Source organism: Oncorhynchus keta, chromosome 29 (assembly GCF_023373465.1).
Source record: "Oncorhynchus keta strain PuntledgeMale-10-30-2019 chromosome 29, Oket_V2, whole genome shotgun sequence".
Classification (NCBI taxonomy): Eukaryota; Metazoa; Chordata; class Actinopteri; order Salmoniformes; family Salmonidae; genus Oncorhynchus; species Oncorhynchus keta.
Window position 1 is genome coordinate 19,981,758 of NC_068449.1, and position 22,177 is coordinate 20,003,934.

The 22,177-nt window shown below is 41.0% G+C and overlaps 1 protein-coding gene across 1 annotated transcript; it reads right to left on the reverse strand.

Moving 5' to 3' along the window:
- Nucleotides 1–490: 490 nt before the first annotated feature.
- ppp1r14d (protein phosphatase 1 regulatory inhibitor subunit 14D) lies at nucleotides 491–21,221 on the reverse strand. The gene is made up of 4 exons (XM_035742745.2): nucleotides 20,812–21,221; nucleotides 1,558–1,638; nucleotides 1,117–1,149; nucleotides 491–921 (listed from the first exon to the last, which is right to left on the reverse strand). Exons 1-4 carry the CDS (start codon nucleotides 20,998–21,000, stop codon nucleotides 853–855), a joined length of 372 nt encoding a protein of 123 aa, XP_035598638.2. The 5' UTR covers nucleotides 21,001–21,221; the 3' UTR covers nucleotides 491–852.
- Between the last annotated feature and the right edge of the window lie 956 nt (nucleotides 21,222–22,177).

The window sequence follows — 22,177 nt, forward strand, 5'->3', positions numbered from 1 at the left end:
AATTTCAGACTCATAGTGAGAATGAGAATATGTATGACTTCATAAGCGTAGGAGGGAGAGTGATGTAATTTAACCAAAAAAAACATGAATTTATGTGTAAAATGTGTAGAAACATCGGTGTGTTGCAAACATGCAGAATTGTTAGAGCGATTTTAGAGTGCTTAAAATGTAACATTGCCCCTCAATAATGCTGATTCATCCACTGGTGTTGAGTGGAATTATATTTTGAAGGGTGAAAACAGTATTGGAAAGGTTGGCAGTACCATTGTGTAGCAAAACTGCCTTAGGGCTGTGGGGGCTGCCATTCCCGTTGCCCTACTTCTGCTGCCATTGACTATTCAATCTCTTCCTCTCGGCTCTTATAGAGTTTTCAATGTGAAGCGTGTAGCTTTTAGAACAATGCTGATTTGATGTTTATTATACACTGACTAGCTTTATCCTTCTACAAAATGACAAGTCAGCCATATACAATAGATAGACATCCAAAGCCTTGTCTTGAAAATGTTAAGTTTTATTGACATACAACACTGTTAACAGAACAAAAATATATGTACATAAATAGGCAAACAAAAATATACAGTCTTACACAAAAACTTTCCACGTGGGTAATAGACAATACATTTAATTACTGGTGCATTATTTGTATTGAGGGGAATCAAAATGTTAAAACGGTCCAAAAACAAAGTAATATAAAACACTAATCAAAACCCACTGTTCTCTTTACAGACCAACATTGACCCACGTGTGCAGAAAGAAGGTCCCATTAACATGTAACTGCACAGACAGACATCCAGAATACAAGGTAATGGCGAGGGAGCTTTACATTGTCTTGATTCTTGATTTGACCTCTCATTATTTCTTTAGGGGTCCTGACATTTTGCGTAGGCCCTTAATCCGATAAAGCAGCCCATTAATAAAGTCCTGAGAGGGAAGAAGAAAAAACTAGATAACGCTACCTGTTTAAACAGTTGACTGTAAAACTCTTTCTGAGTCTGTGTAGGAGCAGTGAACCATTGAATTGCAACTATTTCTTTGTAGAGAACAAACACTTAGCAGACTTTTGTTTCGTTTTCGAGTACATGACCAAGGCTATAACGATTGCTTGTTGTGTCTCACCTCTTTAGGCTTGCCACATTCCTGCAGTAACTCCTGTAAATGGTCAGAAACAAACAAGGCCTCAGTAACTGTTGTGGACATTGCTCTTTCACGTCAAATATTGTGCAAGCACACCAACTAGGGTCAAGTGCTTGTAAAGCAATTACCCTACTTGGTTGAATATTCCTGGGTTTATGTGTAAAGTATAAACAAGGGCATGGCTGAAGTGTAAGTATTGGCTCATACTGTGACCCACAAAATGGCCTCTTGACTGGAAAATGTCTACAGTATGTTTTCCCTGTCTATGTTTTTCTTTTAATGAGATTGTTTTATACGGCTCAAGATTGTCAGATTGGATGTCTCTGTGTTCTGGAGTAAATGATGGGCAGGGCCAACTGACAACACTGTGTTGGTGCCTGAGCTGAGCTCCTCCTAGGGGCAACCTGTCTATAGTGTACTAACCTGCAGTCTGGATCTCTGCTCCACGTCTGACAGCTCCAGCAGCTCATCTATGTCAATCTCTAACTCTGGCATCTCCTCCTCCTGGACGGACGGACAGACAGACAGACAGACGGACAGACGGACAGACGGACGGGCGGACGGACGGACGGAAGGAGGGAAGGAGGGAAGGAGGGAGGGAGGGACAGAAAAAAGTGGTCAGAGACAATGGACCTCTTTGGAGCCCCATACACACATCCATACCACCACAGACAGACACTGGAACATTGATTTTTTACCAGCCATGCAGACATAGATGACTGGTGCTCTCTGCCAACCCACAGTGTTTACAAACCAGTTTAACATATTTAATTCTTAACGGTACCAAAGAGAATGAGTCTCCAAGTCCCACGTTTAAAAGCCATGCATGATGTAACACAACAAAAATAATTTACGTGTAACCTAAAATGACGTCAAATTGTAATTTTTCCACATTAAAAGGTCGTCAATGTATTCTAACTTATGTATTCTGACTACAACTTAGTTGTGGATGTTATTATATTGGCATTACATAGTGGTATAAAAATAATAATAATTACATTACTAACAATGATGAGATTGATGATAGAAGCATTCAGGCAAGAACGAGAGACCAGGGGCGAAGGATAGGCAACCGCCATCTAATTTCATGGATGATTTACCCAGCTGGCATTTTGCTTAACCAATAAAGTAAGAATCACTCCGGTTTAAATGTTTATGATATAAGATTGCAAGAGTTTCAGCTTCCTTAAACTGGGCTCATTCCTTTGTATGGCAAATGTCCTGCGCAGATTAGTCTCTAGGCCTAATGTGCCTTCAGAAAGTACTCATACCCCTTGACTTATTCCACATTTTGTTGTGTTACAGCCTGAATTCAAAATGGATTAAATATATTTTTTTCTCACACCCATCTACACACAATACCCCATAATGACAAAGTGAAAACATGTTTTTAGACATTTTTGCAAATGTATTGAAAAAGAAAAACAGAAATACCTTATTCACACCCCAGAGTCAATATTTTGTAGAAGCACCTTTGGCAGTGATTATAGCTGTGAGTATTTCTGGGTCTTTAGGAGCTTTCCACACCTGGATTGTGCAACATTTGCCAATTACTATTTTCAAAATAATTCAAGCTCTGTCAAATTGGTTGTTGATCAGGTCTTGTCATAGACTTTCAAGTAGATTTAAGTTGAAACTAACTTGGCCACTCGGGAACATTCTTGGTAAACAAGTTAAATAAAGGTAAAAAAAAAAAATCTCCAGTGTAGATTTGGCCTTGTGTTTTAGGTTATTGTCCTGCTGAAAGGTGAAGTGTGTGGTGGAAAGCAGACTGAACCAGGGTTTCCTCTAGGATTTTGCCTGTGCTTAGCTCCTTTTTGTTTCTTTTTTATCCTGAAAAACTCCCCAGTTCTTACCGATTACAAGCATACTCATAACATGATACAGCCACCACTATGCTTGAAAATATGGAGAGTGGTACTCAGTAAGGTATTGGATTTGCTCCAAACATAACACGTTATATTCAGGACAAAAAGTTAATTGCTTTGCCCCATTATTTGCAGCATTGCTTTAGTGCTTTGTTGCAAATAGGATAAATGTTTTTTGAATATTTTTTATTCTCTACAGGCTTCCTTCGTTTAGTATTGTGGAGTAACTACAATGTTGTTGATCCACCCTCATCTTTCTCGTATCACAGCCATTAAACTCTGTAACTGTTTTTAGCAAATTACTACTTGCAAGCTTAATTTACAAACACAAAGTTGGAATCTAGCAAGCTAGCAAGTGATTTTGGGCACTGATGAACAGGGTTGGGGATCCCAGCTAGCAATGAGGAATCGGCCCAGAAGCAGCCCTCTTCCGGGGGACCGGAACTGATTGAAATGGGCCCAGAATTGGGTGTCGGACTCAGCCTGGAAAGAAAAATGAATGACTGCCCAGAATCGGCCCAAGTACATCGGGTCCTTTCAGTCTACTGGAATTCAGCCGACTTTGCCGGCATCTACCAGAATCCCCCCAGAAGCGGCCCGATGCAAATTTAGAGAGTCAGAGTCTGGGCCACCTTTAGCAGTATTACTTATGGCTAGGATGGGGGGATTGAGCTTGGGCCGATTCCGGTGTGTGTTATCTGGCCCAAATGTATATATTACTGTACTTGGGGATCGGACCGATTCCGGTGAGAGTTATCTGGCCTGAATATATTACTTGGGGCTCGGGCCGATTGGGGCTACTCTCTGGCAGATGATTACACGGGCTGCTTTATATAATTAACATTTCATTATTTCATTATTTTTTCCATATTTTCCTCATTGTTTCTGTGATAAAAAAATCAATTCACATTTAAATTATTTAAGAGTCCTGTGTAGTATTTTAGAATTTTCATACTTTGCGCAAGGCAATTAATAAGCATGAAAATCTTTGTGGATGAAACTCTCCGAGTGGCGCAGCGGTCTAAGACACTGCATCACATTGCAAACTGTCATCAAGGCAAAGGGTGGCTACTTTGAAGAATCTAAAATATGAAATATATTTTGATTTGTTTTACATGTTTTTGATTACGACGTGATTCCATATGTGTTATTTCATAGTTTTGATGTCTTCACTATTCTACAATGTAGAAAATAGTAAAAAATAAAGAAATACCCTGGAATGAGTACCGATAGGTGTATTCAAACTTTTGACTGGTACTGTATATATACATTGATTCTTTAGAATATAACTTATAAATGCCTCATGAGCTTCGTTCATCTGTCACACTCCATGAGAACCCAAAATATAAGCTTGTTTTCCCCCAATGTTTGTAAACATTGTAAATGTAAACAAACACGGTATAGCCTCATACCCTGTTTAAAACAATACTTTTGATATCATGGATGGGCAATCCTTGCATCCATAGTTCTGTCTATTAATATGAGTGTGGTTACATTATCATCCCTCAGCTTTTTACCAAAACGGAGGCGGGGTGACCGTTTTGTTATTGTTTCATATGTGGATTTGCCCTTTAAACAGCTGCAAATTTTCAAGATATCAAAGTGTCACCAACAAAAAGGTAAACAATAGGCCTATAGCATTTGCAGCATTTGGCATTCCCTTTTCACATGTAAATAGCACTTTTCAGTAATGCTCAAAGCAAGCCATTCCATGAGCCCAGTCAGTCCTCCATGACAACAAAATCATAATCAGCAAGAGTAGGCCTGGTAAATAAGTCCTTAGTTTTGGGGTTATGCTCAGGTAAAACAATTTGGATGATCTATTCTCCTATTCTTGAAGATCAAGGGCCATAACATTTATTGGAATGACTGGAATTCTGATAGACTTTGGTTTTTAATGTAGAAATATAATTTGATCGTATTATTAAATGTAGTAGAAAGTGATGGGTTAAAAGAAGCCTACATAACCAACCCATAAAGCAAATTTAACATCCATATTTTGCCAGCTACAGTATGTAATCTTTAACATTGATTTATCCTGCAATAGATGTCGTTCAATTGGTGACATACATTTCTGTCTTCTTCTAACGCCTCTTCAGGGGAAAGTAATCTAAAAGTAACTTAATGTAATCAGATAACGTTACTGAGTTTGGGTAATCCAAAATTATGTTACTGATTACAATTTTGGACAGGTATCTCGTAACTGATTACATTTAGAAAGTAAACTAACCAACCCTGCTGATAATTTCATTTGAATTTAACCTTTTATTTAACTAGGCAAGTCAGTTAAGAACAAATTCTTATTTACAATGACGGCCTGGGAACAGTGGGTTAACTGCCTTGATCAGAGGCAGAACGACAGATTTTTTATCTTGTCAGCTCAGGGATTCAATCTAGCAACCTTTCGGTTACTGGCCCAACGCTCTAACCACTAGGCTACCTGCCGCCCCTGATAAACAGTGAGCACCTTTTGCTTTATTTAAGATAGTTTGACTGCTTGCAATTTTATGAAGTTGTAGACATGTTATTGTTTTTCGAAATCAGTCCTGAGTGCACAGCCAGACTTTCCCGACTCGAGAGGATAGACTATGCAGTGCACTGATTAGTTTTTCATGCATATTTTTTTACTTGAGAAATACTGCATAAACACCATAGCTAGATGTAAGATTGCTATGATCTCCTCTGCAAAAACATCTACATTAATTACAGATTTCTTGATTTGTCTTAGATTAATGTAACTTGACGCTTATCTGGAAATATAATTATCTTATTAACTCAGTAGGCTGTGTTAACAGATTCCAAAGTAATTCAGTAATCTCCTAGCAATGCAAATTACATACCCAATATATACTGTACATGAGTGTCTGCCAACTTTGAGAAACATTGCAAATCCACTCCCAGACCAAAATAACTAAAACAAATACTAATGTAACGGTAATCCATCTATATTCTGGCTGATATCTCCCCTTTGAAGACCATTTACTGAGAGGCAATGATGATGGCTCACTTCAGGCCACAGATGGCTGAGCAAGAAAATATCTGGAGTCAGCAGGTATAGTGTGGGGGCCCTTTATAATTTTCCAGTTGGGGGTTTTAAAGCCAGGTCTGTTGAGGATGGCAGGTTTCTGGATGAGGAGAGAGCTCATCAATGAGGCTATTGCTGAGTGGTGGAAGAGACCAGGGTCCCCTGTGTGTCCCTCTAATTGATAAATGCTGCCAGGTCTGACTGTTTGTGATTCTGCTGCAGACTGGCATTATTCAATGAAAGCAGGGCCGTGCCGTGCTGGGCCAGCAAACCACTGATGCAGTGATCCTCCCTCAGTCTGACTGCCTTGAGACTGCAGGGAGATGAACAGTACAATACAGTACAATGAGTGCAACAGAGGGAAGGAAGGGGGAAGGTCAGGGGGAAGGAAGAATGATGAATTTGTTTTTGTCAGGAGAATGCCTTTGCAACCCTTCTAGTAGTTCTTTAATGTTTTATATTGTGTGTGGTTGATGCTTTTCGTTTGAGTCATTTTTTATAGTCAAAGAAATGTTTTATCTGGAGCTGGGACTGAAAATGTCTCGACAGCACTTTTGAATTTAGTAAAGCTAGTCTGACAATAAAATTAATGTTGACAGCTACGTTGTTCATGAAAATATGTGTGGAATTGAGGATTCATTACCATATAAAGTAAACATTGACAACAGTAATCACATCATAGTCCATTAGTACTCATTCAAGCTACATTTTCCACTTTGCTTGTATCCCAGAAACACTATGACCACATCACAAACCAGTGTTCGTATCGTTATTGGACAGAACTAGGTTACCTAAACCAATCAGTGTTATTAGTTAATAATACTCTGAGATCTAAAGGAAACCTTTCCCAGGAACCAATCAAAATGCTGCAAACCAATCAAAATATTCCAAAACAGAAGGGTCACAAGTCATACGCATATTGATAATCTGAGGTCATCTGCATTGTGCAGAGGCTGTAACGAGTTAAAGAGGCATCAAGCATTTAGTACTGTATACTTTGAAATTCAAGCCTTATTGACTTACATTTGTAAATTAATAATGACCCAACTGCACTCTGAATTATATTTATAAAGAGTAAAGGACAATATGTTCATTTGAAGTGTGTTTAAGTATCTTTTTCCCTACTCTTGAATGAGTGTTTTGTCACACCTATAAGAATAGCAACTATTTTCCTAAAAAGTGTGAAGTCGGGGGCACTGTTGGAAGCCAAGGATGTAGAACGTGTTTCCCTATCGTTCCTGAGTTAGTGACCAAATGTATATATTTAACCTTGCAAAATTGTATATATTTCTGTTTGGTCAGGCGTCTGAAGAGACCTCTAAACAATTCAGATCAAGTCTGAGAAATGTACGTTTGCAATGTCATCTACCTGGCCAAAAACGGAGTATGCAAGAGCAGGCCGCAGCAAGCACGCACCCTCTCCTGATTCACCTCCGCCACCGGATGCTACGGCTAATGTCAGCCCCATGGGAACACTGACTGGGGAGCTGCTACAATCCGTGATGGGCAGCCTCAAAATTGACTCTCTCTACCAATCTCAGGTCAGAGATATCAATGGTCAAAGACAAGCTTAAAAAATCTATAGAGAGTAAACAGAATAAGCTTGACGCCTACGGAGCTGCCTTATTGGAGCTGGAGTGCGGTGCTACAGACCACAGCACTTGCATTAGCGAGCTAGAGGCTAACGTTGGCTCATTAAAAACTAGGGTGGCATACCTTGCCAATAGATGCAAAGATATGGAAAGTAGAATGCGGAGGAACAACATTCGTCTTCTGGGAATACTGGAGGGAGTGGAGGGCCCAAGACAGTCAGAGTTCATGGCCCAGCTGCTTCAGGAGCTGCTCGGCCTGGAGGAGAAGCCGTTGCTAGACCGGGCCCACCGCACCCTGCGTAGCCGACCCCGGGATGGAGAACCCCCATGACCATTTGTCCTCAGGGTGCACTTCTTTCACGTCTTCAATGACATACTGAGTAGATCGGGAGAAGCATATCCTCTCCTCTACAAGGGTAAAAGAGTCTTGATATTTGCAGACTACACCACGACTGTGGCTAAGAAGCGGGCTAGCTTTGGAGCTGTGAAGCGTCAGCTGCGAGCCTGCCCAGGCATGAAATTCGGCCTCATCTACCCTGCAGTTCTGACTCTGACAGCTCCACGCACAGATTCGAGGACCCGGCTCTAGCAGCCGATTTCATCAACAAGAACGTGAAAGCGGCTGTTGCACCGCATGGTGTGGTACAAATGGTTGGTTAGCTGGTCTTGTTAGCAGGCTAGTTACCAGGCCAGCTGGCAGACTGGTTGGCTAGCGAAGCCAACTTTGCTGGGTTCATTGACACTTGAATGTCGTTCTTTCTTTTCTTTTCATATCCAACCCATGTTGGTGAGTATACAGTTGACTCCCCACTATAATGTGATACAATGCAGATATGCATATACATATTCTTTATTCCACTCACATTATTGCTTTTAATTTGTATCATTACTATTTTATTTTGATCTAAGCCTTAAGCCTTGATCTTATTATTTTTTTTAATCTATTGCCAATGTCTGGTTGTTTTCATGGTTCAGTCGCAGTTTTACCACTTTTATTGCTCTTAAACCTCTCTTAACCAAGGTGAGTTTTCCTTGGATTCTACTGGGGACCAATCTATGCATGTTTGGTTTACTCTGGTTAAGTGGTTTACTCTGGTTAAATTATCATGCTTTGCTCTAAACTTTTTTTGTATTTAGGGTTTTGCTTGCATCTCAGTTGGGGAGATGCTTCGGCAAGGGAGGTTGTGAGAGAAGGGTTTTTTCCCTCTTTAGTTGTATATAGTTTTTCATGTTTTTGTTGCACTTCGTCGCTTGTCTTTGTTTTTCAAATTTGAGCTATTAGGGTCAACTACGATCTTTAGTTTACATTGTACCTTGTCCTTTACATGTCCTCTCTCTCTTAAGACATATCTCAGCCTAGTGTAGCCCATCCAGCTGGAGGGAATGGTTTTAATTTTCTTACTTGGAATTGTAGGGGTATCAATAACCCAGTTAAACGTAGTAAGGTGCTACACCACCTTCATTAACTGAAAGCTCACATCATCTTTCCCCAAGAAACTCATCTGAAGGCATCACAACAGTCATGTCTTAGGTGCAGATGGGTGGGTCAGATGTTCATTACTCATTTCAGAATAAGGCAAGAGGGGTGGCTATTTTACTTCACAGATTGGTACCTTTTACAAGTTCTAATGTGATCGCAGATCCACATGGTAGATACATAATTGTCAGTGGTACGCTGCTCAATACGAATGTAATTCTTGTTAATATTTATGCTCCTTGTTGGGACAATGGTGATTTCTTCAAATAGTTTTTATGCCCTCCCATATGTTGATCTTAGGTGGTGACTTTAACTGTTGGTTAGACCCACATTTTGATCGATCCTCCACTAAGCCTAATTACCTTGTCAACATCAGCTAGAGTTGTCCGAACAGTTATGTCTACATTTGAAGTTTCAGACCCTCGGAGAATGTTTAATCCATTTGGAAAAGCATACTCTTTTATCTCATCGGTTCACCACACTTTTACGTGCATGGACGACTTCCTTGTAGATGACAGACTTCTCCATTCCATGTCTTCATGTTCATATAATCCAATGTATCTGACCACGCCCGCTGTTACTATGGAAGTGGTCTTTCAAACTGTTGACAACCTGCGGCCGCCTTGGCGGCTAAATACTCAACTGCTCAGTAATGAACACTGTCAATTTAGTTTTGGGTCAAATGTACTTTTTCATAAGTACAAATAGAACCCAAAACATCTCTGTGTCTACTCTCTTGGAAACTTTGAAAGCTTACTGTATATCAGAGGTGAAATGATTTCCTACACCGCACATGAGAACAAACATGCTGTATTGCCCAATTAGATGACATTAGAGTCGTTTCACCATCTCCAGATATTTATAAAGAGCGTTTAACTTTGCAAGCAGAATTTGACACATTTAATAGACCAGGTTACTGAACTGCTTGTCAAGTCTAGGAGCACTATGAGCAAGGAGATAAACAATGCTACAATGAAGCATTTGTAAATGCTGCTCTCCCACAGACTCTCTCACTCAGGCAACCATTTGTCTTTTCTTTATAAAAACAAAGACCCTCTTGACTGTGTATCATACAATCCAATTAGCCTGATAAATGTCGACTACAAAATTCTAGCCAACTTCTGGCAACGAGTCTGGAAACAGTCCTCCCATCAATTATCTCTCTGGGTCAAACATGATTTATTAAAAATAGACACTTATTCTTCAATCTTCGACGATTATTTAATATTATATATAATCCCTCTGTCACCAATGCCTCTGAAGCCATTATATCCCTGGATGCAGAGAAAGCCTTCGACCGGGTGGAATGGAAATTAGAGGTCGACCGATTAATTGGAATGGCCGATTAATTGGGGCCAATTTCAAGTTTTCATAACAATCGGAAATGGGTATTTTTGGACGCCGATTTTGCCTTTTAATTTTATTTTTATTTTACAACTTTATCTAAGGAGGCATGTCAGTTAAGAACACATTCTTATTTTCAATGACGGCCTAGGAATGGTGGGTTAACTGCCTTGTTCAGGGGCAGAACGACAGATTTTTACCTTGTCAGCTCAGGGATTCAATCTCGCAACCTTACGGTTAACTAGTCCAACGCTCTAACCACCTGCCTCACGAGGAGCCTGCCTGTTATGCCAATACAGTAAGAAGCCAAGGTAAGTTGCTAGCTAGCATTAAACTTATCTTATAAAAAACAATCAATCAATCATAATCACTAGTTATAACTACACATGGTTGATGATATTACTAGTTTATCTAGCGTGTCCTGTGTTGTATATAATCGATGCGGTGCACATTCGCGAAAAAGGACTGTCGTTGCTCCAACATGTACCTAACCATAAACATCAATGCCTTTCTTAAAATCTATACACAGAAGTACATATTTTTAAACCTGCATATTCAGCTAAAAGAAGAGGTTAGCTGGCAATATTAACCAGGTGAAATTGTGTCACTTCTCTTGCATTCATTGCATGCAGAGACAGGGTATATGCAACAGTTTGGGCCGCCTGGCTCATTGCAAACTAATTTGCCAGAATTTTATGTAATTATGACATAACATTGGAAGTTGTGCACTGTAAAAGCAATATTTAGAGTTAGGGATGCCATCCGTTAGATAAAATACGGAACGGTTCCGTATTTCACTGAAATAATAAAGGTTTTGTTATCGAAATGATAGTTTCCGGATTTGACCATATTAATGACCTAAGGCTAGTATTTCTGTGTGTTATTATGTTATAATTAAGTCTATGATTTGATAGAGCAGTCTGACTGAGCGATGGTAGGCACCAGCAGGCTCGTAAGCATTCATTCAAACAGCACTTTCATGCGTTTTACCAGCAGCTCTTCATTGCGCTGTTTATGACTTCAAGCCTATCAACTCCTAAGATTAGGCTGGTGTAACCGATGTGAAATGGCTAGCTAGTTAGCGGGGTGCGCGCTAATCGCTTTTCAAACGTCACTCGCTCTGAGACTTGGAGAGGTTGTTCCCACTGCTCTGCATGGGTAATGCTGCTTCGAAGGTGGCTGTCGATGTGTTCCTGGTTCGAGCCCAGGTAGCGTCAAGGAGAGGGATGGAAGCTATACTGTTACACTGGCAATAATAAAGTGCCTATAAGAACATCCAGTAGTCAAAGGTATATGAAATACAAATCGTATAGAGAGAAATAGTCCTATAATTCCTATAATAACTACAACCTAAAACTTCTTACCTGGGAATATTGAAGACTCATGTTAAAAGGAACCACCAGCTTTCATATCTTCTCATGTTCTGAGCAAGGAACTTAAACATTAGCTTTCTTACATGGCACATATTGCATTTTTACTTTGTTCTCCAACACTTTGTTTTTGCATTATTTAAACCAAATTGAACAGTTTATTTATTTGAGGCTAAATTGATTTTGTTGATGTATTAAATTAAGTTAAAATAAGTGTTCATTCAGTATTGTTGTAATTGTCACTATTACAAATAAATAAGAAAATCGAACGATTAATCGGTATCGGCTTTTTTTTGGTCCTCCAATAATTGGTATCGGTATCGGCGTTGAAAAATCATAATTGGTCGACCTCTAATGGAAATACATTTTTTGCACCTTAAATAAATTTGGCTTTGGCTCCAAATTCATTACTTGGATAAGACCTCTTTACTCATCCCCTCAAGCCTCAGGACTAACAACTCTCAATCAGATTGCTTCCCTTTGCAACGATCGACACGCCAGGGTTGCCATTTATGTCCCTTACTGTTTGCCCTCTCCATAAAACACCTTGCAGTAGCACTTCGATCCAACCCCCTCATCAAAGGTATAGTCAGATACTGACACGAACACAAACTCTTTATATGCAGATTATTTACTATTATACACATCCGACAGTCATGTTTCTGTTCTTGCTGCCCTTGCCACTTTCACATCCTTCAGTCACTTATCAGGGTATAAACTGAATCTCAGTAAAAGCGAATTGATGCAGCACAATGTAGCCGCCAAAAATGTCCCTTTACATAACCTCCTATTTAAAATTGCTCACAGTAGTTTTATTTATATCGGGCTGCACTTCACAATCAGATTTGAAAACCTTTATCAGGCCAACTTTGCTCCTCTTTTAACCCGTACTAAGGCCGATTTGGAACGCTGGTCTTTGCTACACCTCTCCTTAGTCGCAATAATTAATTATATTAAAATGAATACTCTCCCTAAATTCTTTTGTCTCTATAAGTGCCTACCTATTTTTCTTCCCAAAATGCTTTTCAAAAAGATCGACGGCCTAATTCTTCCTTTTATATGGGACAAAAAGCTTTTACGAAAACAGCTTTTGCAAAGGCCCAAACCAGATGGCGGTCTAGCGCTACCGGGTTTTAGATCCTATTATTGATTCTATTATCATCTATTAACCTTAGGATTATTCAGTACTGGTTGCAGAGCAGAGAGATACCCCCACCCCCAATTTGGCTAGAGATGGAGGCCGCCTCATTTATACCATCATTGTCTTCCCTCGCTCACTCCTCCGTTACAGGCCCTTACACCTCCTTCACCGAAAATACATGTGTCAAAACAACATTGAAGATCTGGAATCAATTTAGACGCCACTTTTGGGTTTCAGACAACCTCTTATTTCGCTCCGGTAGCCACAAACCCAGCTTTTCCCCCATCTATAGTTGATGTAGTTTCACAACATGGTCTAGTATCTGTATTAAAAGATTTAGGGATCTTTATATTAACAATACATTTAGTACGTTTGAACAATTATCAGCTAAATGTGGTCTCCCCAGACATAATTTCTTTAGGTTCTTACAAGTCCGGAGTTAGGTCCAAAGCAAAGATCCCCGATTCCCCACACTTCCTGGTGAAACACAGTTTGACACATTTCTTATCCCACTTCCTACTCTGAAAGGCACCTTGTCAATAATCTACAGTCAAATTTGCTCACAACAAACCACCTCATTAAACAATATTAAATACTCATGGGAGGAGGAACTGGGTGAGGAAATATCAGATGAACTATGGGAAGGGGCACTCAAAAGGGTACATACCTCTTCTATTTGTGCTCAGCACGGTCTTATTCAATGCAAACTCATTCATAGGGCTCACTGGACCGAAGCAAGATTATCCAACATTTACAAGGATGTGAACCCTAATTGTGTACGACGTAACCAGTCTGCTAATCATGTACACATGTTTGCCCATCTCTTGTTGGTTTCTGGAAAGACATCTTTAACACACTTTCAGAATTAAGCGGCACACAGAACGAACCAAACCCTTTTATTGCATTTTTTTGTGGTTTCCTTACCCACATTACAACTGACCAAAATGAATAAGGATGTAATTGCCTTTGTCACTTTGTTAAGAGACGATTCATTTTACTTAGATGGAAATCCTCTGTATTCTCATGCGGTTTGGATTAAATCCGTTTTGAATTGCATAAAGTTGGAAAATTTTTAACACATCCTCAATGGGGCGTCAGGGTAGCCTAGTGGTTAGAGCGTTGGACTAGCAACTGGAAGGTTGCAAGTTCAAATCCCCGAGCTGACAAATCTGTTGTTCTGCCCCTGAACAGGCAGTTAACCCACTGTTCCCAGGCTGTCTTTGAAAATAAGAACTTGCTCTTAATTGACTTGCCTAGTGAAATAAAAATGGGTCTTTAGACAAATTCTATGCAATGTGGGCTCACTTTTTTTCATATGTTAAATGACTACATTTCCCTGCAGTTCCAGAGTGATGTATATTTATATTTATAAATCGGGGATGTAAGAGGCCTAGTATGTGTATATACGGTATCTCGGATGTTAAGGAGGACTGTATTATCTGTGCTAGTTGACCTGTAACAACTGTATCAAAATAACAATTTTTTTGTCTTAGTTTTTTGTGTTGTTATATTTCTGTCTCACTCTTTGTTTTGCTGTATTGTTGTCTTTGATTTGTTGTTTTATATTACTACCAAATAACTTACAAGTTGTCAAGCCCTGACCTTAGTTATCTTTGTTTTCTTTATTATTTGGTTAGATCAGGGTGTGACAAGGGTGGTTTGTTTAGTTTTTGTATTGTCTAGGGGTTTTGAAATTCTAGGTGTTTATATGTCTATGGTTGCCTAGATTGGTTCTCTATCAGAGGCAGCTGTTTATTGTTGTCTCTGATTGGGAACCATATTTAGGTAGCCATATTCCTTGGTAATTTTGTGGGTTGTTCTATGTTTAGTTGCCTGTGCTGCACTAGCCATATTGCGTCACGGTTCGTTTTGTTCAGTGTTCTCTCATTTATTAAAGAGTTATGTTCGCTTACCACGCTGCGCCTTGGTCTCCTCTTTATGACGACCATGACAGAACAACCCACCAAAAAAGGACCAAGCAGCGTGCTAAAAAGGAGAGGACATCTTGGACCAGGGAGAAAGTGGAGTGGAGGACATCCTGGACCTGGGAGGAGGTAATGGCAGGGGACAAGACCCTGCCATGGAAGCAGGTGGAGATAGCGCAGGAGGAACGGCGTCAATATGAGGGTACACGGCTGGCACGGAAGCCTGAGCGGCAGCCAAGATTTTGGGGAAGAGGCACACGTGGAGATTGCATGAGTCAGGTCGGCAACCTGAGCCAACTCCTCGTGCTTACTGTGGGGAGCGTGTTACTTGTCAGGCACCGTGTTATGCATTTGCATGGCGAAAATAAACATTCAGCCAGGACGGGTTGTGTCAGCTCTACACTCCAGACCTCCAGTACGCCTTCACAGTCCAGTACGTCCTGTTCCTCCTCTCCGCACTCGCCCTGAGTCCTCAGCCCGATACCACCAGTTCTGGCACCAGGCCTACAGTGCGCCTCGGTAATCCAGAGCAACAGTACCCAGTCCAGAGCGTCCGGCGACGGTCCCCAGTCCAGAGCGTCCGGCGACGGTCCCCAGTCCAGAGCGTCCGGCGACGGTCCCCAGTCCAGAGCGTCCGGCGACGGTCCCCAGTCCAGAGCGTCCGGCGACGGTCCCCAGTCCGGGGTCTCCGGCGATGATCGATGCAGGGAGGGTCCCCAGCCCGGGGCCTACGGCGAGGATCCGCAGTCCAGAGCCTCCGGCGATGATCCACGGGTCAGTGCTACAAGAGCGGACTCAGTGTAAAGAAGAGGGGCGGAGTCCAGAACCAAAGCCGCCACCAAGGTTAGATGCCCACCCAGACCCTCCCATATAGGTTCAGGTTCAGGTCTGCACTAGCCATATTGCTTCACGGTTCATTTTGATTAGATCTGTTCAGTGTTCTCTCTTTTATTAAAGAGTTATGTTCACTTACCACGCTGCGCCTTGGTCTCCATATGACGGCCGTGACAAGTGCAATTTTGTTGAAAATCCAATAAACAAAGTAAAAATATATATATCTTTTTTAAAGGTGTGAAGTCAGCGATATGGTTCAGTGCCACTGCCACTCAGACCCAACCAGCTGGCTACTTGTATACATTAGATGTCTCTAAATAACTTGGCTATTGACATAGGGTGTCATGACTTTTGCCGAAGTCGGTCCCTCCTTGTTCGGGTGGTGTTCGGCGGTCGAAGTCTCAGACCTTCTAGCCATCACTGATCCATTTTTATTTTCCATTGGTTTTGTCTTGTCTTTCACACCTGGTTCCAATCCCATCAGTTACATGTTGTGTATTTAACCCTGTTTCCCCTCATGTCCTTGTCGGAGATTGTTTGTGTTGGTGCATGACGGGTATTGTGCCCACTTTTATGATTTTGTATGTTTTGGAGTTTTGTGAAACATTTATTAAACAATACCAAGTTCGATTCTCCTGCACCTGACTTCCCTGCCATCAACACGCACCCGTTACACAGGGGGCTGACAGTAAATGCTTTTTCACGGAAGAGTCAGAGTACCCAACCACAGCTAAATTTACCTTCCCCTGAGTTCATGTGAAATTAATGCCATTAACCAAGGCTCATGAACCAACCATGTCTCCCCCGGCCACAGCAATGGGTAGTGTCTACCAAACAACTAATCCACCTCAGACTAGAGTTTGTCAAGACACCACTGAAATCTGACATGAAAACAATAGCTCCTTAAATCCTCAGAGTTAGGACATACTTAGGGCCATGAGGTTTTTTTTCTGACTGATGACCTGCCCAGGAAACCTTGCTGGCCCTAGTCATAATGTTTTATCCATACAGGGCTGTGCTACAATTGAAATACAAAGACTGTATCTACCAGACAACTACAATAACAAAGGAGTACTGTCGAGGTACTGTTACTGCAACTGTCTTATCAATCATGCAGGGATCCCATCCCTCTGTCATGAAGGGCCTTCTGTCTCCGGGATTCCCCAAGACAAATGAGTGCAGTCTGGAACTCAAACAGTTAAACCTAATAACATTAGTCTTGTACTGATTATATATTCATAACATCTGCTGTACTGATACTTATGATAATGGTATGATAACTCTATACATTGGCAAGAAAATTATAAATAGCAGGCAAGATTGACTTCATCGAGATTCCACAACAGTATACCATGACGCATTTCAGGGATCTTTGTATGTGTGTGTGTATATATGTATATATATATATCTATACTACCGTTCAAAAGTTTGGGGTCACTTAAATGTCCTTGTTTTTTAAAGAAAAACAATTTTATCATTTAAAATAACATAAAATTGATCAGAAATAGTGTAGACATTGTTAATGTTGTAAATTACTATTGTAGCTGGAATTGGCAGATTTGTAAAAAATGGAATATCTACATAGGTGTACAGAGGCCCATTATAAGAAACCATCACTCCTGTGTTCCAATGGCACATTGTGTTAGCTATTCCAAGTTGATAATTTTAAAAGGGTAATTGATCATTAGAAAACCCATTTGCAATTATGTTAGCAGAGCTGAAAACTGTTGTCCTGATTAAAGAAGCAATAAAACTGGCCTTCTTTAGACTAGGTGCATTTGGGTGAGTGGGTCAGATGGAGCATCAGCATTTGTGGTTTCGATTACAGGCTCAAAATGGCCAGAAACAAAGAACAAGGAACACCTGTTAATTGAAATGCATTCCTCATGAAGCTGGTTGAGAGAATGCCAAGAGTTTGAAAAGCTGTCATCAAGGCAAAGGTTGGCTACTTTGAAGACTCTCAAATATAAAAAAAAATATATATATATATATATATAGGAATAAAGGTAATGCAAACCTTACAAAATGCCAACCGCTATTACAGTGGTTTTATTAAAATCACCCAGGCTTAGCTCACATGCATGGGCTCTCTGCTGGCCAGATCTGGTGGAGACACTCGGAGGAGACGCTGGGTGTCTGCCACCAGAATGGCAGTGGAGGCTGGAATAATGGACGGCTCATAATAATGGCTGGAACGGAACAAATGGAATGGCATCAAACACACGGAAACCACGTGTTTGATCTAATTGATACCATTCCACCTATTCCACTCCAGCCATTACCATGAGCCAGTCCTCCCCAATTAAGGTGCCACCAACCTCCTGTGCAGACTGGGTGTAATAAATGTCTCTCCCTCCCATATCAGTGTTTTAAAAATATATATATTTCACCTTTATTTAACCAGGTAGGCCAGTAATTTCCAAATAAATTCATAAAAAATCCTACAATGTGATTTTCTGGATTTTTTTCTTCTCATTTTGTCTGTCATAGGTGTACCTATGATGAAAATTACACGCCTCTCTCATCTTTTTAAGTGGGAGAACTTGCACAATTCGTGGCTGACTAAATACTTTTTTGCCCCACTGTAACTATTCTCAGGAACTAAAACTTTCATGAGGACACCACTCACATGTGATGCCCTCTCATGCCCTGGAGTATCAGTAAGCCATATGCAGAGTATTTTTTGGCAGTGGAGGAGAATGTTTTGCTTGGAGGCACTCAGACCATCTGTGGTCACTCAAGTTTCTCCTCCATCAGGACAGTAAAATGTGAAACATCACCCTCCTCCACCCCCACCTACCCCAATCCAGCTTCAAACAGAGGCTGTTACAGTGGTGTAAAGTACTTAAGTAAAAATATTTTAAAGTACAACTTAAGTCGTTTGTTTGGGGTATCTGTTACTTTACTATTTATATTGACAACTTTTACTTTTACTCCATTACATTCCTAAAGAAAATATGTACTTTTACTCCCATGCATTTTCCATGACACCCAAATGTACTTTTGAATGCTCAGGCAGGACAGCAATATGGTCAAATTCACGCACCTATCAATGTAACACATTGTCATCCCTGCTGCCTCTGATTGGGTGGACTCACTAAACACAAATACTGCATTTCTAAATAATTTCTGTTCACTGTCTGTTCCTAAAAATATATACATTTGTCCTGTCTGGCTGGCTTAAAGGTCCAATGCAGCTATTTTTTAAATCTAATATCAAATCATTTCTGGACAACAATTAGGTACCTTCCTGTGATTGTTTTAAATTAAAATGCTCCAAAATAAACAAAAATAGCTTCTTAGCAAAGAGTAATTTCTCAAGCCAGAATTTAGCTAGGATGGTCTGAGAGTTGTCACGAATCTCGCCGAAGATGGTGCCTCTTCCTGTTCGGGCGGCGCTCGCGGTCGTCGAAGCTGCCATCGATTCCCTTTCCGTTTGTTTCTGTTTATTGGGTAATTGGGTACACCTGTTTTGAGTTAGTGTTTGTTTGTAGGCTATTTAAGGGCACTAGGCCCGCTGGGTATTTGTGCGGGCTTGTTTTCCTGTTATCTGGTGTATGAGTGTAATCAGTATTTTTTCCGGACAGTTTTAGTCCGTTGTATTTTGGGACGGGTTGTTTCATGCGCCCTGGTGTTTTGCATGTCGTGGCTCCACAGTCTATGGAATAAAATATCCACGAACTGAATGACCTGCTCTCTGCGCTTGACTCCTCCACTCACCACTGTTAGAAGTTGTAACAAGAGTGGTCTGAGTGGGGAGGGGATAACTGAAAACTACCCGTTATTGGCAATGAGGTTTAAAACTAATTTACCACCTGGTGAAGTCCCACCAAAATAGGTTGCCATTTCAGGTGGTCTTTTCAAACAGCTCTTACACAAAAAGGGCATTATCATAATTTTCACAATTTCACAGTATTATTCCAACCTCATATTGTGTAAATATTTCTAAAACACATGAATATCACGTTTTGAATGCACTGGGCCTTTAATATCTGGAATTTAATGTATGAAAAAAATAACTTTTTCTACCACTGTACTTAAGCACATTTAAAACCAGATACTTCCAGACTTTTACTCAAGTTGTATTTTACCGGGTGATTTTCACGTTTACTTGACTCATTTTCTATTAAAGGTATCTTTACTTTTACTCAAGTATGACGATTTAGTACTTTTTCCACCACTGCTGTGTTGTCATATGATCTCCATCATTAGGTGGACGCCCATGCTCCTGAAGACATCCCTCTGACTCCGCTGTGCCATCCCTCTTCATGTGGGAGCCAGACTTCTGTTGCCATGGCATTCCCAGCAAATTGTTGCAGCCTCTGAATAGCAGTGCAGTTATGACACGGGGGTCCTACGATCTCCACACAAGGGTCCCAGTCATAATCTATTAAATCAATTATGCAAATGCACAGTGTCTCCGTTTGTGGTGTGCAGTCCTGGCCTTAAGTAGTTATATAGGCGGCCTCCCTGTCGAGATCTAGGCTGTAAACCTCAAGTTCTTAGATGTGTTCTGATAGCAAACTGTCCAGAGGCAACAGAGATTTGCCTCCCTGTCTGAACCCATGTCACAGAGGGGTTGATGATCATCTTCTGAGGACAGAGGCTGCTGCCACAATAGTACTGTCTGTGTCGTGTTCATTAATAAGGAAAAGGGTGATTGTATCAGCCAATCACTATATTTATTTTACATAATATTTAGTTATCTCTTGAATGCTGTATGTATGTCCATTCAGCGATCAGGAAAGGGTATACAATCATGTCATATGATGTATTATCATCCTAATATGATGGTAATATAATGTGTATCTTATCACTAGTTTGTTACACAACCCCCAAGAAAACTACCAATCAGAGCTCTATATTCTGTGCTTAACACCAAAGCAGTGTGGGAAAATAATTTGCTGCCAGTAAATGAAGCCTGGATCAATGCACACACAGCCACACCTCTGTTCAGACACTCCACTCTCCCTCTCTTTTTGCTTCACATGTTGTGTAACCCTCCTCAGGTACCTGTGCTGCTCTGTACCTCCCCTGCATTCTACCCACACAGCCCGTGGGACCTAGCTAACTGTGCCTGTAGCAGCCTTGCACGACCTACCTCACAGTCAAAGAGCAGGTGCAGCTGATCGTCGATCCACTCCTCGATATCCAGCCTCCTCTGCAGGTCCTTACGGTTGTATTTGACGGTCAGCTTGCCCAGTTTGCGATGTGGAGGCTCCTCTGTTTTGTCTGCAGACTGGAACATCACCCTGGACTGGGTGCCTGGCTCCGACGCCATGCCTGCCATGGCCTCGGGAAAACAGCTGAGGAAACACAGAGCCGTCTCTCTCGTTCTATCTCTCCCTCTGTCTCTGGTGCTCTCACTCCCACCCTCTCTCTTCGCTGTCTTTCTTGTGTGCTCGCTCTTTTTCTTCTTCTCTTGCTCTAGCTCTCCTACCTATCTATCTTACTTGCTTGCACTGTCTATCTCTGTCTGCTCGTCTCTCTCTCTCTAGTTCTCTCCTTCCCTCTCTCTCCCTCCCTCGCACCCTCCCTCCCACCCTCCCTTGCAAGCTCGCTGCCTGTGGAGGATGGTAATGAAATACTCCTCTGTGTGTGTCTCAGTAGGTGTGTATCTGGGTGTGTTTGCTATCCTTCTCTCTCAAGTGGGAGAGCATAGGTCAATTACAGAGTGATAAAGACTAAGGGTTGAGGGTGGAACCAAAGCTAGGAGTAATGGCAGCTGTTAGCAATAATTATATTTTCATAATTTTGTATTCCAGAAATTCATTATTGACCCAAATTCTAACAAGTGATTTTTGGTTTCAAATTTCCCCATGTGTCCTAATCAAGAAGTGACTGCATTACTCTGTGGTTAATCATCTCTACATCACAGCATATGTTCAAACTATGGGCCCCTGTTTATCCACACTTATCACAATACCTGGGTCTCCCTGACAGGTGATCCAGACTTCATCTGTGTTCATTAGCTCCCCTCTATGCCATTTATAACAGCTATTATCAGGTGTACGTTTAATCAGCCTTGAAGCCAGTTTGGCATCCTCAGTTACAACTCCATCAATGATGCATGAAAAAAATAGAGGGTCAGTAAATGCTATTAATGATCACTCAGAGGGTAAAACCCAAAACCCAGTGATAAGGCTCTGAACTAATCCATTTCATTTGACAAGGTCAAATATCACCAGCAACTAAATGAGTCAAGATCAAAACTACGTAGTTGTCCTTTCTGTGCCAAACTAGTACAGTTGAGACTTGAGGGCTAACAAGGGTACACCGTAGAGTTTCCACAGATCCTATTACAGTATTAACAATGAGATGCTGCTTTTATTTTTGGCAGTGTATCAATCAGCCGTAGCGTTATGTGTTCGCTTGCTGATGCACAGTCTGTTACAAACACTGAATTATTGAGCTCCTCTGGCAGCTCACCTATCCAGGCAAACATATTCATTCATCACATCCACTGC